General features: G+C 36.4%; 1 protein-coding gene across 2 annotated transcripts in view; it reads right to left on the bottom strand.

The window, feature by feature from the left end:
- Positions 1-19262, bottom strand: part of MAP4K3 (mitogen-activated protein kinase kinase kinase kinase 3) — a 156708-nt gene that overhangs the window by 39719 nt on the left and 97727 nt on the right. Inside the window, exons 8-15 of one of the 2 annotated variants that reach the window (XM_058668039.1) lie at positions 17561-17633; positions 14703-14834; positions 14461-14523; positions 14283-14364; positions 14078-14188; positions 6459-6537; positions 3418-3476; positions 2179-2241 (exon numbers count right to left, since the gene is read on the bottom strand). In XM_058668039.1, the coding sequence (XP_058524022.1) occupies positions 2179-2241; positions 3418-3476; positions 6459-6537; positions 14078-14188; positions 14283-14364; positions 14461-14523; positions 14703-14834; positions 17561-17633 (662 nt within the window). The remainder of the gene's footprint in view (positions 1-2178; positions 2242-3417; positions 3477-6458; positions 6538-14077; positions 14189-14282; positions 14365-14460; positions 14524-14702; positions 14835-17560; positions 17634-19262) is intronic. The other variant, XM_058668040.1, reaches the window with a different exon arrangement.

The raw sequence follows: 19262 nt of genomic DNA, 5'->3' as shown, positions 1-19262 counted from the left end.
CACAAATGGTACAGAAAAGAACTCTGAAATGTTATGTTTTTTGTCTTGCTCTTACCTTTTCTGCGTGGAGGAATTAGTATATTCTATAGTCAAAGTAAACTTTTGATTCAGTGATCCTATATTTCTACTACCAATTTGGTAACTGTTCTTCTGGCTTATATATGCCTAAATCTGAAGAAACTTTCAATTCAGATATCAGATAATATACACTTCCAACAGTCTATCTCCCATGCTCTCTCTGATGGTTACCTCTCAATCCCCATGACATCAGACACATGCAGCTTTAAGATCACCTATCTTGGGCCCGGCGGCGTGGCCTAGCAGCTAAAGTCCTTGCCTTGAAAGCCCCGGGATCCCATATGGGCGCAGGTTCTTGCCCCGGCAGCTCCACTTCCCATCCAGCTCCCTGCTTGTGGCCTGGGAAGGCAGTTGAGGACGGCCCAATGCATTGGGACACTGCACCCACGTGGGAGACCCGGAAGAGGTTCCAGGTTCCCGGCTTCGGATCGGCGCGCATAGGCCGGCATCGGCCCATTGGGCCCATTGCGGCTCACTTGGGGAGTGAATCATCGGATGGAAGATCTTCCTCTCTGTCTCTCCTCCTCTGTGTATATCTGGCTGTAATAAAATGAATAAATCTTTAAAAAAAAAATAGAAAAAGATCACCTATCTTTCCGCTCCATCAGAATTGTCATTACTCTTCAATGCTTTCACAGCTTCCAAAGCTGGCTCTAGCTGCCTGCTGAACACAGGTGAAATCTACTCTAGGAATGAACAGGCTTCCTGCTCTCTTTCTTCAGAGCTAATGTGGGAAATACAGTAAATTTTACAGTGTTACCTATCAGTTTCTCTTTGATGGCTTAAATATTACAGCTACTCCCATACTGTCAGTAGTAGACTCAGTTTTATCATTTCAGCTGGCTATGTGACATCCCACACAGCTGCGGCATGTATGGATGACTCTCCCCACATTAATTCCCTTGACACAGGGGTGGTGTCTGTCCATTCTGCTGAGAAGGATTTACAATGGTTCCTACACAGTAGGAAATATAAGAACCAACCTTCTCCCTCCAAGAAATCAGACAATCACATTAGCCCGAGTTCTTCTCTACTTACTCTCCGTAGTTCCTATGTTAGGTAAGCTTTCCCCCATCAACAGCTGTCACCTGGCAAAATCCTGAAAATCTATCACATATTTTTGTGGCATGGGTAAGAGTTCATAAATGTAGGGGTTTTCTGCTCAAATAGCATTTTCAGAAAGAAATTTAACAAACATTCCTTAGAAAAAGTATGTATAAAAATCTCTTAGGTTTTGCAAATGTTAAAGTGCACAGCTTTGAGAATTAAAAAAAAAATCAGTAAATCCAACCCAAACTAAAAGAGATATTATTAAAGTAGAAAGGGAGAAAAGAGAAAGAAAAATCTCACTTAAAAGGCAGAAAACTAGAATCCAGGAGTGGATATGGGACAAGCTGTGGCTCTGGTCAGCCACACAGGAAGAATAACAGTTTAACATTAGCCCTGATACAGCATTTTTTCTTACATAATGTTAGGATAGTTGTAATATTTATCATTTCAGATATTATAATGCAAATATTTTCCTGAGAAAACTAGAAATGACAGAACACTGAAAAAATTACAATTTTATCTGAGAATAATTACACTGTTAATGGGTAAATGCTTTAAAAAAGTATACATATGTGTACATATTATGTGTACACATATTATATGTACACAATATGTGTACACATATTATATGTAACACAATATAATTTATTTTATCCATTTATATTTATGAATGGATCTATACCCACACACAGATGGTTTCTGGTCGATTAAACAAGTCTCATCACTAAAAGTGGGACACTTTTGTAGAAAAATATCATTTCTTAAAAAACTCCATATTTTTGAGTGAGAAAATTAAGTGTTAATGTTTTTCATAAAAAGAAAATACGTTCTATTTACTGCTACAATGCTATATTTGAATGGATATATTTATTTAACTTGTGATGGAAACAAGTTACTAAAATCCTTAATATACAGGTTTGCTAAATGACAGCAACTTACAAAATAATGCTTAAATTGGTTCACCAAAGCTACACAAAATGTTCGATTTTAAAAAAAGAAAACACAAGACTAAAGTAATGCTGACAAAGAAAATCAGAAGATGAGAAATACCAGATTAGATCTTGCAGTGTAGTATATTTCTTCTGAACTGTCGAAAAAACCATCACTGTCGGGCTGTTTAGCAGAGACCAAGAAACCCAAGTTATTTACACTTAGACTAAAAGCCACAAATTCACAAAGGGAAACTTTCACAAGTCCTGTTAACATAATGTTATTAAGGCAAATGCAAACTATATTAGGCAGCTTCTAGAAAGCAGCATTGCAAAAACGTTGCCTTATAATGTAGCTACTAAATTAGTATAGAATTTAAATACATGCAATGCCAACTCAAAAAAAGAGAAACAGAAAATAAACTCAAACTGCCTTAACAAAATACTATAAGCATTTATAAACATGACTAAATTTTCTTCTTAATCTTTCTAGCCCTCTGTATAGATGTTATGCTCAGTATTACTGCATGACCTCTTTAAGACGTCTCCTTTAACACTCTCTTCCTTCATGCTAGTACACTTAATGAGAATACCTCTGTTAAGATGAAAGCTAACAACTCCCTGGATATGCTTCCTTCAAAGCAGACATGACATTTAAAAGGAAGTTGTCATTTAAATCTTCAGTATTTATTAACAGTTACTTTATTTTAATTAACAAACAGCAAAAAAAAAAAAAAAAAACACCCCATATAATCTGGAGCTATGGAAAATAATTTTATTGGGATTAGTTTTTTTTTTTTGCTTTTAATTTTTTTGTTCCACAGATTACCATGTCTCAAATATCTGAAAAGCATTTTGCTTCTAAGATGAGACCTAATAGATTTTGTTTCTGGAAAGGTGTATGTAACAACAGAAGCATCACAAAGTACTCATACATCTGGTAGCCTTACATGAACGATAAAACTGATCTAGATGCTTTATCTTCCTGAGTCTGAATATTCAACAGAAAGGACTCTTCCCTGATGTTTAGAAGCCACTGTATTTATTTTAATAAATACATACATCAAAAACCCCTTAAAAACTGGGGTAAAAAAAACCAAAAAAAACCAAGGAGCTAGCATTAAAAACACTGAATTAGGGAATGGCAAAACTAGCAAATTTCTCTTAATTAATTTCAAAATTATTCAGTCTCAGCAACACAGATTTATTTATTTTGAATTTCAGAGCTACTTACCATTTTGTTTCCCCAAGTGATTTTTGAAAATATTAATTACTAGGTTTTTAAGTAAGTAATAATGTATCACAAAGAAAATTTAAATCTTTCACTTTCAGTGCTAATATTTCAAACTAAATTACTTACAAGTTCATGGTGTGGTTCTGTCTCCTTCCTTAACGGTGGATCAAATTTTACTTGGCCAACTAAAATGGAAAAAAGATAAGGCTCTGTTTCGCTATTCTTAATGACATAATAACTTCAAAGGTTATTTGCGGCAAAAACACACCTAATTTTGTCATCTACCATACACTCACCCTAAGCTGAAATTTAAATAAAGAATCTGCCGGATGGTAAAGCCCAAGAAAGATTTAACTGCTAACGTTGACTTTACTGTTAATCCTAGGCTGTTTCTCTGGTGAAAACGAGGATGCTGGGCAAAACCATAGGTATAGTTTTGTGTTTTGCTCAAGCATACAGACAATTCTGCCTCAGTCTTCTGGTGGGCAGACAGCAGTTTATAGACAGTACACGAGGCAGCCTGAGTCCAACATGGCCCCTAATGACTCCTCGCTCTTGGTATTTATAAGCTTGCATGTAGTCCCCTTCCATACCCCGCCAAGGCTGCAAGATGTGACAGAAAGCAGACAGTAGAAGCACATTACTTCTCTTCATTATTGTGTGAGCCCCAAGAAGAGGACTCTAGGTAAGGAAACGAGGCCTCCAACACTTCCAGCTTGGTCAAGCCTGCAGATTACTGTAATACCAGGTGATCTGGATTGCACCTTTCCAGAGAGATCCTGGGCCAGACCCACTCAGCTAAGCTGTTCTGGATTCCTGACCCTCAGATCTTTCCTAAAGAAAAACTGTCACCCCTTCTGTGGACTTGCCAGTTTTAATACAAACGTTAACTAAATATCATTCAGTTTAATAAATATAAAATATTGGTTGCATGAATAGGCACCAAGTAGTTGTAAATACAAAACATTATTAAGAGGAACAACCATATAGTTTACAAAATATATTTTTTCAAAATCTGTCTTTATTAGACAACAGCATTACTGAGCATGCTGCTTTATATGCTTTCTCATAAAAAAAATCCTAAAAAAAGAGGATATTTCCTAGGATATTAAAACTTGTAGGCTTCAAATACCAAACCCACATGTTACTAAAAATACTACTTTTTAATTCTGTCACTGCTTCAACACACCAGATATGACACCCATATTACTAGAAAGCGGGGAAGAACAAAAGTTGTGTTTAATGCATTTGTTTACCTGTACCCATCCCAAATTGGGCATATTCCAGAATCTCAAAATTTGGGGAATAGGGATCTCATTTCAAACAGCATACATGTGCACCTTGACTTTGGAGTTCAGAATCACTGATACCAGCAAGTAAAGAGGGATTCAGAAACAACTGCACTTTGCTAAGGCCTAATAATACAATTTTTGGATTGAACCTGGTGACAAAATGTAAAGAATTTTAGATTTTCCATAGTACAGAAAAAGTTGTCTAAATCAACTACAAAGACATCTCTACTTTTCATATATGAAAGAAATAACAAAGACATTTCACAATTACCTTTGTATATTTTAACATAATGGTAACAGGGGTAGGCTTCTGGTGTAGCAGTTTAGGTGGTAGTTAAGATGACAGTCCCGCACGGGAGTACTCTGATTTCCCAGCTTTGGTCCCTGGCTCTGCCTTCCTACTAAAACAGAACCTGGAAGACAGCATCGACGCCTCCCACGTGATTTGGCCACCCAGCCAAGGCTTCCTGCTTCTCCCAAAAGACTCAGAGTCATTGCATGCACTTATGGGAGTGTCTCTGTGAATAAAAGCCTCTTGATATGTCTTTTTATGTATCTCAAAACAAATAATTTTTTGAAAATGAAAAGTGGTTTCATTTGCTAAGGGTGTCATTTTCATCAATCTATTTTCATGGGAAAACTGGCAAATTTAAGTGGCTTCAAGAGAAGCTTTAAAGACAATTTAATAGAGTCATAATACTAACTATCTACATCCCACTTTCATTTAGGAGTATCCTTCTTTTAAGACCATTTCTAGGTACCAGCAGCACAAAATTTTGCCAAGGAACTTGATAAACATGTAGGATCCAGCCAATGTTCCAAGAGAGTGCAAAAAGGGCTTCCAGGACAAAGCTCACGGAGTTTACTGCAGTGGTTTTAGAAATGAAGCAGTGTTTGTAAAAGACCACTAGGCTGGCTAGATGAGACACAGGGTGGAGAGACGTTTGATGTGCTGCAGTCCATGCCACAGTCAATCTCCTCATCTCTGCACTTCCTTTCTGTTTCCTAGTAAGAGGTAATAGTGCCTGCTCCCACTTAACATACCTGTCTACTGAGATGGATTCATCTTAATTAAAGGATGAGTTGTATTATCTTATCATTACTAATTTTGCCAAAAATTAAAAATAATTTTATAACTGTATGTCCTCTTAAATTACTGTATACCTAATTCCAGCAGGGTCATACTGGATCTCAGGTACCTTAGGATGACTCTTTAATCAGCTGTTATAAACCAGACTGTACTAAGTTAGCATTTTAAGTCACAGGGAACAAATGCTTCCATGATATAAAAAAGTTAACACACAGTTTGTCATTGATAAGTTGAAAGTTTCCAATCTTAGGAGAGTGACCCCAAAAGCTGGTTAGGAATGACCTGGAGGGTGATTTTAAGAGGCTCTAAGACGAACCGAAACCTGTCAACTTGGGATTTGCAGAAAAGTATGGTCTGAGAATCCATTTCTGGAACTCTAAGATTCCTTAGAGTGTATGCGCGGTGTGAACCTCACTCTCCTGGCTGCTCCACATGTATAACCTGGGAGCCTGCTAGACGTGAAGAGCTGCAGATCTCACTGTGGCTCTGAGACAGAGGCTACATTCTAACAAGCTCTGTAGGTGAGTTATAAGCAGACATGAATTTAAAAAGCATCTCTATCTCACCTATTCCAGGAATTTTGCTTCTCCCAGTTACAAAATAATACATAATTCTCCTGCTACCTGAAAGGCCACAGGAATAAGAAAAAGAAAGTCTTACTGCTCTAATTCAGATTTATCTTTAACAGTGTCTAGCCAAGAAAAATATATGGAAGAAAATGAAATAAAATAACCAAATTACAACTTTCATTATTGTGTTATGAACTGTGTACAGGATATACTCACAGTTTATCTCTGAACGAGTTTTTTCTTCTCTCACATTTCTACTTGTTGAGTGAATTCTATGTGGTACTGCAGCAAGAGGCTAGAAAATAAAATCAGTATCATATGTGAGCTGATAATCAAGTCACTTTTGCCTGCAAAATTACCATAAATGAAAGATTTCATTTTACATAAAATGCTAATTGATGATTGCAAATGCTCTTAAGGCTATTACAGGGGCAGATCCTGGGTACAGTGGCCATCCTGCTACCCGAGCGAGGGACCTTGACTGAGTTCTGGGCTTCTGCTTTTGGTCTGGCCAAACCCTGAAGGCTGCGGGTATTTTGGGAGTGAAGATCAAACATCTTTATCTACCTCTATCTCTCCACTCCGCAAAAATAATTAAAGAAAGAAAGAAAGAAAGAAAGAAAGAAAGAAAGAAAGAAAGAAAGAAAGCAGGCAATCACAAAATGAACTAAAGCCATTAAGACAAAATATACTATCATGCATCATGTTTATACAAAGCAGAGAACTTCCATGATTAGATAGATGAAATTAAATACAAGTAATAGTATAATCTGCTTATTTGTAAGTGCAATGTAGGACTTGCCTAGATTCACTTTAGAAGGAAGAATCAAGTACCTGAAGCTCTTTGCATCTAATGTGACACTAAGACATTAAGGGAAAGAAAGATAGTAGTGCACTTGTTAAAGATTACATTTCTAATTATATTTGAGGATGACTGAACTCATATGGCTTTTAAAGATTTATTCTTCATCTCATGGATTTTCAAAATGAACACATATGGATGATAGGCAATATTGATCTATTTCAATTTTTGCGTAATTTGAAATATAACCAAGTAAGATTGTAGAAAATTACATAACTTGTAATTATGATTATGTGAACTTAATTTTTCTTTGGCACAAGTAAATTTATAATTCCGATACATAAGGTACATATCAATTTATTTTTTAGGGCCCAGCACAGTAGCCTAGTGGCTAATGTCCTCACCTTGCATGCACCAGGATTCCACATGGGCACTGGTTCGTACCCTGGCTGCTCCACTTCCCTTCCAGCTCCCTGCTTGTGGCCTGGGAAAGCAGTCAAGGATGGCCTAGAGCCTTGGGACCCTCCACATGGGAGACCCGGAAAACCTCCTGGCTCCTGGCTTCAGATCAGCTCAGCTCTGGCCATTTGAGGAGTGAATCAATGGATGAAAGTTCTTCCTCTCTGTCTCTCCTCCTCTCTACATCTGACTTTCCAATTAAAAATATAATTATTTTTATCGGAAAGGCAGTTATAGAGAAAAGAAGAGACACAATGAGATTTTCCATCTGTTGCTTTACTTCCCAAAAGGCCGCAACAGCCAGAGCTGAGCTTATGTGAAGCCAGGGAGCATCTTTCGGCCCTCCCACATGGGAGGGGTCCAGTGACTTGAGCCAGCCTCTGCTTCCCAGGTCGTAAGCAGGGAGCTGGAAGGGAAGTGGAGCAGCCAGGGACTTGAACCAGCGTCCGTGTGGGGCATAGGCACTGAAGGTAGAGGCTTAGCTTACTCATGCCACAGCACAGGCCTTGAAAAACGTATCAATACTTACTTTTTTTATTTTTAAAGAAGATCCACACCTTGGAATTATTACGTACAACCTAACTATGTAAAAATATGGCAAAAGAGTCTTAGGCAAAACAGAAGCTGCATGCCATCAACCTGAGACCTGCCAAGGGCTCCAATATCAGAAAACAGGATTTACGGAAACCTTTTGAAAACAATATCTATGGTGTAGCAGGAACAAAACAGCATGTATTTCAGAAAGTTAAAGGATTGTAAGAAAGGCTATTCAGAACTCCAGAAACCATATGTCATCCTGTATAACAATGATCAACTGAAGACTTGACTGATCTCTTCCTTCACATGTACAAATTCAGACAATTGTACAAAAAAGTAATATTTTAAAAAGAGATTTGAAATGTTGAATATGACATGCAAGTATTGCATATCTGAAAGAAAAGGATGCTATGACAATCCGTTGAATGAGGTTAAGGTAGTAAAAGATAATAGCCTGAAATTAAAGTAGAAAAAAGAATATTATGCACAATGTACTGTAATGATACATAATATATTTTCTAATAATAGAAACAGCTTTATTAATTTCTATAAGGAGAATATATTTAGTAGAATGTCAAGTAGAACATAGATTCTGCAGTAGCTCATCTGAAAATGAAAATTTGGATCTCAAAAAGGAGGGTTTTTAAAATCAAGATTTGTTTAGGAAAGACAGATGTACAGAGAGAAAAAGAGAAAGCTCTTCCATCTGCTGGTTCACTCCCCAGTGGCTGCAATGGTTGGAGCTGAGCCGACCTGATGCCAGGGGCTTCTTGCAGATTTCCCAGAGAGACGCAGGGTCCCAAGGCTTTGGGCTGTCCTCTACTGCTTTCCCAGGCCACAAGCAGACAGCTTGATGGGAAGTGGAACAACCAGCACACGAACCAGCACCCATATGGAATCCCAGTTCTTGCAAGGTAAGGATTTCGCCACTCAGTCATCAGGTTGGTCTCGAAACAGAAATTGCGTAGCATTATTTATTTTGATAAAGACCATGCAATACATCCCCTAAAATTTAAGATTTAATCTCTGTGAACTGTCTCATTTTCTCTATAAATGTAAAATATATTCATAGAACTTATGTTTTACTCTAAATTACTCAAATGATATTTAGAGGAGTGGTAAATGATCATTTTAATAAATAGTAATTAAAGAAACTATTTACAATGATGCATAGTCTCCAAAACATATTTTAAGGTTTTATTAAAAAACATATTATTTTTATTTGAAAGAGTTACAAAGAAAAGGAAATACAGAGATCTTTTGCTGTTTCACTCTCCAAGTGGCTATGACAATCAGAGCTGGTCTGGGCTAATGTGAAGTCAGGAGCTTCTTCCGGGTCTCCCATGTGGTTGCAGCGGCTGGCTCAAAGTCTTGAGCCATCTTCCGCTGCTTTCCTAGGCCAGAAGTAGGGAGCCTGACTGGAAGCAGAGTAGCGATGAACTGGTGCCCATATGGGATGTCATGATGCTGGCCATTAAAGATTTATTTTATTAATTTGAAAAGCAAAGTTACATAGAGCCAGTGTTAGTTTCATCTTCCAGATCACTCCCAAAATGTCTGCAAAAACGGGGCTGGGCTGGGTCAAACCTAGAGGCCAGGAACTTCTTCCACATCTCCCTTGTGGTTGGCAGGAACTCAAACACTTGGGCCATCCTTTACTGCTTTCCCAGGCACATCAGCAGGGAGCTTGAGCTTGATCTGAAGTGGAACAGCTGGGACATGAATTAGTACTCATACGGGATGACAGCGTGGTAGGTGGCAGTTTTTCCCTTATTCTACAACTCCACACTCTCCAATTTAAAAAAAAAGTTAAATTGCTTTCATGCAATAAAGTTGAAGTTATTTATATTACTTGTCCTTGAACCTTGTTTTAATTCCTGATCTATACTTTTGTGTTTGTTATTATAATTCAAAGGTTCTACATTATACCATCAAAAATACAACTACAGCTTATCCCGCTCTTATCCCGCTCTTTTCTCTCTCTTACCCCCCTCCCCTCTCTCCCTCTCTTGCTGTTCCTGCTCCGTTGGAATAAACCTCCTAAGATACAAAAAAAAAAAAAAAAAAAAAAAATACAACTACAAACAACTGGCCATCTGCAGCTGGGGTCAGACAAGAACATAATTGTATGGAATGAAATAAATATATACACAACACAATAAATAACAGTTTATGTAAGCAAGTGGTCTTGGCCAGAGGCCATTTGGTACCTTAGCAAACATTTGGCATATCTTGGAACATTTTTGGTTATCACAATGAAGGATCAAAGGTGCTACTGACGGCTAACAGGAAGAGCACAGGCATGCCGCTAAACATGCTACGGTGCCCAGGGCAACCACTACATAAAAACTGTCTGGCACAAAATGTACAGTGCTCCATTGAAATATTTTTCAAGAGGAAAAGAGGTGCTTATTTTTTTCTAGGTCAAGGATTGGTAAATTATAACCCATGCTCAACTGCTAATGCAGCTTGTGATTGTAAATAAAGTTTCTTGGAACTTAACCCTGCCCCCTACATTTATTATCCACAGTTACCTTCCCTTTATAATAGAAGTATAACTGAAAGGAATGTAACTCATCAAATTAAGTATATTCCTGCATGCTTGAAGTGGAAAGAATTTTTACGGACTCGTCTGACAGGTTAATGACCGGCCTTCAGTGTTTCTAAACACAGCCAGGCATATACATTCTTACCACAAACAACAAGGGGGAAAAAAAGCAAAAAAACTCTGTCAATAAGTTTCCTCTTAAATTTTGTAGAAATTTTAGAAGCTGGCATTTTAATACTGTAAGTGAAGCCATCACCAGCAACGCTGGCAGCCCGTAAGTGTATAGTATTTCAAGTCCCAGCTGCTCCCCTTTAGATCCAGGCCTCTGATGGCTGCTACATGCTGGGGACCTGGAAGAAGCTGCTAGCGCAGCCCCAGCATCTGTGGCCATCTGGAGAGTGAACCAGCAGACAGAAGATCTCTGTTTCTGTTTCCTCTTCTCTATTACTCTGCTTTTCCAAAAAAAAAAAAAAAAAAAAGTTGGTAGGAATTTAGGGAAACAAAGCAAAATCTTGATAAAGCTGATTCTTCATTCATCCAGGTGTTCATAATATTTTTAAGAAAAGCAACTAACTGCTAATGATAGTAAAAATTCAAGTAAATTATATTATGTCAAGCTACCTTTAACTATTTTTTACAGTATAAACATCACAACTTACAATTTATTATTTAATGTGAGACGAATCCATTAATCTACTATTTAGTGGATAAGAGCCAAATGAATAAACATCCACGCACTTGATGTGCTCTTAACTACATGTAAGCCTGTCTTGATTGCATTCATTTTACATGACTTTATTTTAGCATAAAGACTATATTTAAACATTATTAACACTTAGGAAAGTAGGTATGTTGAAACATCTGGATAAAGTGGCTACAAATCATCTGAAAATTGTATTGATGAATTTTTTCAATCTAACTTCTCATATTTCCCTGGTCACTTTTTCCTTTCACTTCTCAGACTGTGGGATTCTCAGGACTACAGATTGCGTTTCATCCATGGTGGGTCTCCAGTAAAAGTTCAGTTGAATATAAATGAATATTCAAAATTTAATATTTGAACAGCTGTTCAAAAGCTACAAGTAGCTCTCTCTGTTACAGAGAAAACTGTCATTAAAACAGTTGTTTCAACCTCTTACATTTAAAGTTTTGAAAACATAAATGTAATCAAATAATGCTAAAGGCATTAACAGCTTACTCGTTTTTTCTTTATAAATACAATCTTTTTGCCCTTTATGTTTTTTGTTGGAGGAGTAGCCATATATTTTCTTTCTTCTCATGTTATTAAAATCATCTTAAATATACTGCTACCTTTAGACAGTAATATTTTGCGGGTTCGTGGGGGTAAAGATCACGTTTTTACATTCGTCTGAGGACAGTCTTTCAACCTTATAAGTAAAAGAGATCCTGTGTAAACAGCGTTTGCAGCTCCATTATAAACACAGTGAAGCCTCATGCAGGTGATGCTAGTGTGTATTCAATGTAGTTAGTTCAATATCCAACATTTCTACTTTACAGGAAATGATACCTTTGAGGTTATGATTTTTATGGTTCATTTTTTAAAAAGATTTATTTAATTAATTTATTTATTTGAAAGACAGATTTAGGGCCTGGTGCTATAGCCTAGAGGCTAAAGTCCTTGCCTTGATGTGCCAGAATTCCATATGGGTGCTGGTTCGTAACCTGGCAGCCCCTCTTTCCATCTTAGCAGCCCCTCTTCCCATTCAGCTCTTTGCTTGTGCCCTGCGAAAGCAATCAAGGATGGCCCAAAGCCTTGGGACCCTACTCCTGCATGGGATACCTGGAAGAGGCTCCAGACTCCTGGCTTCAGATTTGGCTCAGCTCCAGCTGTTGTGGCCACGTGGAGAGTGAACCATCGGATGAAGCTATTCCTCCCTGTCTCTCCGCCTCTCTGTATATCTGACTTTCCAATGAAAATACAATTGTAGAAAAAAAAAGGCAGAGTTAAAGTGGGGCAGGAAGAAAGGCTGTTTATTTATTTTACTTGAAAGTAAGAGTGACAGAGAGAGAGAGAGAGATCTTCAATCTGCTGGTTCACTCCCCAAGTGACTAAAACAGCCAAAGTTGGGCTGACCTAAGCCAGTAGTCGGGAGGTTCTTCTGGTTCTTCCACAGGGGTGAAGGGCCCAAGGACTGGGAGTCATCCTCCACTGCTTTCCCAGACCATGAGCAGGGAGCAAGATAAGTAGAACTGGGACTAGACCTGGTACCCATATGAGATACATAAAAATATAATCAATAAAATCAAGCTCAGAGTGGGCTTTCGTGCAGTCACTCAGATATCTATATCCCGTACTGTATAGTGAGTGGATTCCTGTCTAGTCTCTGCTTCTGATCACAGCTTCCTACTGTCGCACACCTTAGAAGGCTAGTCATAGGTCCCTGACACCCAGGTGGGCAACTCAAATCCTAGATGGAATTCAAGGCTACTGGCTTCAGCCTGGACTAGCTGTAACTGTTGTGGGTATTCGAGGAATCAAACAGTAGAAGTAAGATCCAAATACAGGAAAAAAAAAATAGAATTTTTTGTTTAAAAAAAAAAAGTAAGACAGATCAAGACCAGGATCCAAGTTAGCTACAATGAGGCTAGGTAAATTTCAGGAAATAAAAATGTGCAAATCTTCCAAGAGAAACAGATATTAAAATATTTGCTATAGTGAAATGGTAGCAAAAAGTCTTTCAAAAACTCAGATACTAGATATAGGCACCTCACCTTAATACCAAATGCCTGACCTTAATCTTAGGCCATTTTAAGAGCCTTCCATAAAGCCAGCTGAATTCAGAGCTGTTTACCTCTGTTACAAACTCAGTAACAGAATTCTGCCAGGTTCTATATAGTGAGTTGTTTCAGATGCGACAAGTACTAACTGTGCTAGGAATGTTAAATATGCAATCAAAAGTGAGGTTCCCATTAGCATTAATGCTTCCATCATATCACAGTTTGTTAATTCTTTAACAATTAAGTAGCTCATTTTTAAACATTTCCATAGTGGATAATTAGTGTTTCAGTCACTAACAAATTCAATTCTATAATTCCTGCTGATATCTATTAACAGCAAGTACAGTATAAGGATTGTTTTTGAGAAGAAAATGAAATAGAAATTTTCAAGATACCCTAATATCTAGCTTAGATGCTTTCTATTTGCTTTCCTTTTGCAGAGACTATTTTGTAACTTATCTAAAATGACCACTTTAAAATAACTACAGTAACTTCAAAAAGTGGATTAAATGATTCTGACTTTCCATTTTAGATGAGTCACCAAGAAGTAGCCTACAAGGCAAATTTCGCACATGAATTTTAACGAGACAAAATCAGAGTGAATTGTTCCCCAAAGAGTTTTAAAATTTAAACCAGTCAGAAATTAAAAAAAAATATTTTTATTTGTGTATATAGTGTTGATTTGTGTATATGCGTACGCTAATACACACCCATATGTAACAAATATCAGCTGAATGAAACAGTTCCTACCTCAGGATCGTCATCATCAAAATCATGGTAAGTAGTGTGATCTGGATTATTCACTTTATCCAACAGCTCAATTGCTAAAGACCGCGTCAAAGGTTGTGTGACAAATGGGTGCTATCAAAACAACACAGCACAGAACATGCTCATTAGAAATCTAAATAACATTTTATTTTTTGAAATGTTATATATTTAAGGGCAAAAATAATACCTGCAGTAACTTTTCAGCAGTAGGTCTTTTTTTGGGGTTTTTGGTAAGTGCCATTTTCACAAAATGATGAAAACTATTTGACCTGTAAGAAGTTTTGAAAATGAGAATTTTCTATTTCAGTTTATTTTTTGCTCATGCTCTTTATACGATATAAGTAAGTAACACAAACAGCACTTACCATTTCAACTTATCCTTCAGTTTAGGAGGCTGAAAATTGCTTTTTGTCATTAGAAATAATGCTCTGCAAAAAACAACACACTGTAAGCCATGGTAAAATTTCATATTGTAATATCTATTATGAACTATTTAACCTCAAATAAGGTAAAGAAAGACTAAGTAAGAAAGTTGCTTCTTCATGATATAATGAATAAAACTAAGTGGAAACGGTCACCACTTAATGTAAGAGTAAGTGACACTGACCTCATTGGATGTAGGTCGAACATGGGAGGCTGAAGCTCGGCCAGCTCGATGGCCGTGATCCCCACTGCCCAGAGATCGCACAGCTGGTTGTACCCTCCTTTCCTCTCCACAGCCGCCACCTCGGGAGCCATCCTAAAGAAACAGTTCAGAAAAGAAAGCTCCTTTTATTATATTTTCTGTCACATGTCTATCTATCACTATCTAAATTACAACCTAACAGGTACTGAACTCTGAAAAATGAGGCAATCCTAAGCCCCTACTATGATTTCTTTGTTAATTTTTGTTATACTACTTGTTACAAAACCTTATAAAAACATACAATTACAGTACAGCAACAAGCCCAAAATTCATCTACACTCCAATCTTTCGGCCCGATACATGCAAATTCTATAAAGAAGTAGCATCTTTTGTTTCTATCTTCTTACATCAATAAACTGTAATATGGTCTCTCATTAGTTCACCAAAAACTATTTCTTAGGGACCAATACTTTTCATATGTAATTCACACTTATAATCTTATCTGACATTTTTTCAGCTTTTATTTTAATAGTGGAAAAGTAACAAAAATAACTGTCTGCTTAAAGTTATTCAAATTCACTTTTTGTTTCTTCCTGCAGTCCTATTCTTTTTTTGTAACCAGTAATACTATTATTATTTCACAGCATCTGTAACATACATTATCCTATATATCACTAAGGGTGACAAAAACAAACATACAGAGTACAAAAAAAAATCTACTGTAAATGAGTGAAATAGACATTCTGACATTTGATCATTGGTTATAGTCTTTGTATTCTTGAGGAACAGTGGTTTTTCTACTTTAGTACTTGTAGAATTTTGCATTTAGTAAAGTGATAAGTTTGTGATTACAGAGAACATTCAAATTATATCATTGTAAAAATTAATAGAAAAATGAGGAGGTGAAGAGAGGGTAGGAAGTATAACTATGTTCATCAATGATACATAATTAATCTATACCACTTTCAGTACATACCTTTCTTCTCTTTTTAACATATTTTATTTTGTTTTATGATATAGTTCCATAGGTTCTGGGGGTGCCTGTGCCCTTCCCCAAGGTCTCCCCCACACATTGATTTCCCATCTAGTTTTACAATGGATGTCCTTCATGAACAGCCACAAGTCCATCATGTTGTTATGGAGATGTTTCCTGACACTGTAGGCTTGGTCAGGGAGTCCATCATTCTAACCATACTTCTGTACATTTGTATATGAGTGATTCAAGTGATTAATGTTTAAGTTTTTAAATGATGCCTTAGTTCTACAATCTTTTTGACCTTAAAGCAGATGATAAGAAAATTAAAATTATAGTAAGAATAACAAACTTCTACTGAAGGTAGAATTTAGCCTGTCTACTATAAATGCCCTATTGTAGCGTCAATGTAAACTGGTGACATACTGTTAAGTTTGCCTCTTCTTAACTAAATTACATTAGTAGATGCTTTCTACTCTTCTATAAAAATTCAAATGAACTGGTAAAAATACAACTATATTGTCACTAGCCAATATAATCTTATTGTTGCACATGTAGTCCAGAGTTGATTAAATATAGTTATATGTTACACAGCTGTATTAGGAACACCAGACATTTGAAGGAAGACTCCATCGTGAAGGTATGACTCTAACAAACGAAACAAATGCAGAAAGAAAGTGAGGTAAGAAAATAACAGATTACTTCAAGTAGTTTAAGACACATCTATAATGTTTTCAGAAGGAAAGAACAGAAAAAAGTACAGCAAGGAAACTTTCAAATAGCACAAGAAAACCTCCTCAAACAAAAAGATAGCAATTTTTATATTGAAAAGCACAAATGCCAAGTATGATGACAATAGTGCAAACAACATAAAAATTAAAACCATGCTGAAGTGTATCATCAAGGAAATCAAAACAAAAGGAGGAACACCAGAGCTCAAAGAAACACTCAAAGAATCAATGTCACAATGGCATTACACTTTCAATTAGCAACACAGAAGACACTAGTTATCTTAAAGAAAAAAAAACCCGAAAAACAAAAAACCCCAACTTAGAATTCTACATCTACCAAAACAATCAACCAAGTGCAAGTCTAGACATGCAAAGTCCCCTAAATTTTACTCTCTCTCTATCTTTTCTTAGAAAGCTATTAACACATATTTCAGAAAAAAGAGAGTAAATTATGAAATATGAAGACTTTTCACACTCAAGAGAATAGTTTCCAAAACCAAAGATAAAAAGACTCCCAGGGCACAGCTAGGCAAAGCAACTAGCAAATAATAAGACTGAAATAAGAAGAGAACTAAGTGAAGGATTACTTTAGAAAAAAGACAATTAATACAGAGTCAATAATCATAAAAAATTTGCCCATGTAGGGCCCGGCGGCGTGGCCTAGCAGCTAAAGTCCTCGCCTTGAAAGCCCCGGGATCCCATATGGGCGCCGGTTCTAATCCCGGCAGCTCCACTTCCCATCCAGCTCCCTGCTTGTGGCCTGGGAAGGCAGTTGAGGATGGCCCAATGCACTGGGACACTGCACCCGCGTGGGAGACCCGGAAGAGGTTCCAGGTTCCCGGCTTTGGATCGGCACGCATTGGCCCATTGCGGCTCACTTGGGGAGTGAATCATGGGACGGAAGATCTTCCTCTCTGTCTCTCCTCCTCTCTGTATATCTGACTCTGTAATAAAATGAATAAATCTTTAAAAAAAAAAATTTGCCCATGTAAACGATCCCCAAATGTACGTGCTTGTTACTTTATCAGTTTATGATCTTAATCATAAAAATTTTGATCGATCAATATGTTTAGAAATTTATATCCACTGATGACAGAACAGTAACAACAACTAAATATCAATTAAAATACAATTACCAATATGGTGTACCAATGAAAGACTTCCGTTTAGCAATAGTAGCTGTTATCTGGGCAGATACTCCAAAATCAGCTATGAGAAAAGAAAGAAAAACATGAAGAAAATGGAGAGAAAACGGAATCATTTACGGCAACATGGAAATAAATTTTCAATCATTAACTTCACAAAAATATGAAATATTAGCAAACATCACATTAGAGTTTTTGACTTTAACAGACCAGTATTTAAATATCATAAAGCAGTTTGTACAGACACATATGAATTCCCCTTATTCCTGACACAAATCATTTGACAACAAAGATCAAGGCCAAATAATTTTGATGTAAAAGTTATAACAAGAGAAACTAAACTGCTAGATTTATTAATATTTCACTTCCTAATTCTAGGGTCAAGAAGTCAAGGACTTCCACTGAATAATATCATTAGTTAGTATTATATTCCATTTACTCTCTGTCACACCCATGGTGACCAACACCAGAAAAACTGTTAAGTCTACTTGGCAATCAATCTAACTTGAAAAGCTATCCAACCAGAAAATTTCTCAAAGTGTACAGAACAATACAATCTAAAGACCTATTTATTTATTTTTTTTTTAACTGGAAATGCAAATCAAATTGTCAGAGAGAAGGAGAGACAGAGAGAAACATCTATACAATCTAATAACATCAATCACTACTGGAAAATTTCTTTCTCTGTGTGATTTACTACTATTCTACTTACTATTTAACTTATATGTTGAAACTTCATAGTAGCACTAGACCATATAATATTTTCTAGCTTATTAATGATTCCTAATTCCTCCTCAACCAAGAAAAATTATACCCAGAATGACTTTAGATTAGGTATATTAATATAGCCCAATGGACAGAAAATACCCATTAAGCCATCAATCACTAGGTTTTCTATCCTGTTTTCTCATATTTACATATCATTTAGGAAAATTTTATGATATGGTAATTCTTTGATATGTATTCTATCCTGTTTTCTCATATTTATATATCATTTAGGAAAATTTTATGATATGGTAATTCTTTGATATGTATTTTAAAATAAGGCAGGCTTATACAGGCTAAAGGTCACATAGATTTATTTAAACTTTTATAAAATAAATATGTATTCTGAATTTTTATTTATGCTCTGGATACAGTTCAATGTAACTGTCGTAGGGGTGGCATTTACTAACCAGTTAAACAGCTGTTTGAGATGGTCTGCAATCCATAAGGAGTGCCTGAGTTCAAGTCTGGATTATCCTCTTAGCTCCAGCTTTCCAATACTGTGTATTCTGGAAGGACCAATGATGGCTTGTGCCATTCACATGGAAAAGCTGGAATGAGTTCCAGGCTTCCAGCTTTGATCAAACCTGCTGGTTGTGACAACGTGGGTATTTGTGGATCGAACCAATGGATGGGACCTCTTGTATCTCTCTGCCTGATACATAAATAAATAAACCTAAATACTTCTATATTTACTATTAAATATTTTATTTAATACTCAATATATAATTTTGTTCATAAAAAACCATAATGAACATTTTTCAAATGAAATCACTATTAAGGTTTTGAAATTTATATTAATAATAACTTACACACCAAAGAGCAACATAATACTATGCAAGTTACTGTTTTAAATAAAGCAACATCCAGTATGTAAATTGAATTCTTAAAAGCTATAATTTTAAAGCACATTTAAAGAATGTAGATA

The sequence above is a fragment of the Ochotona princeps genome, chromosome 8 (genome assembly GCF_030435755.1).
Source record: "Ochotona princeps isolate mOchPri1 chromosome 8, mOchPri1.hap1, whole genome shotgun sequence".
Taxonomy (NCBI): Eukaryota; Metazoa; Chordata; class Mammalia; order Lagomorpha; family Ochotonidae; genus Ochotona; species Ochotona princeps.
The sequence above is the reverse complement of the archived record's forward strand: the minus strand, read 5'-3'. Positions and strand labels throughout refer to the sequence as shown.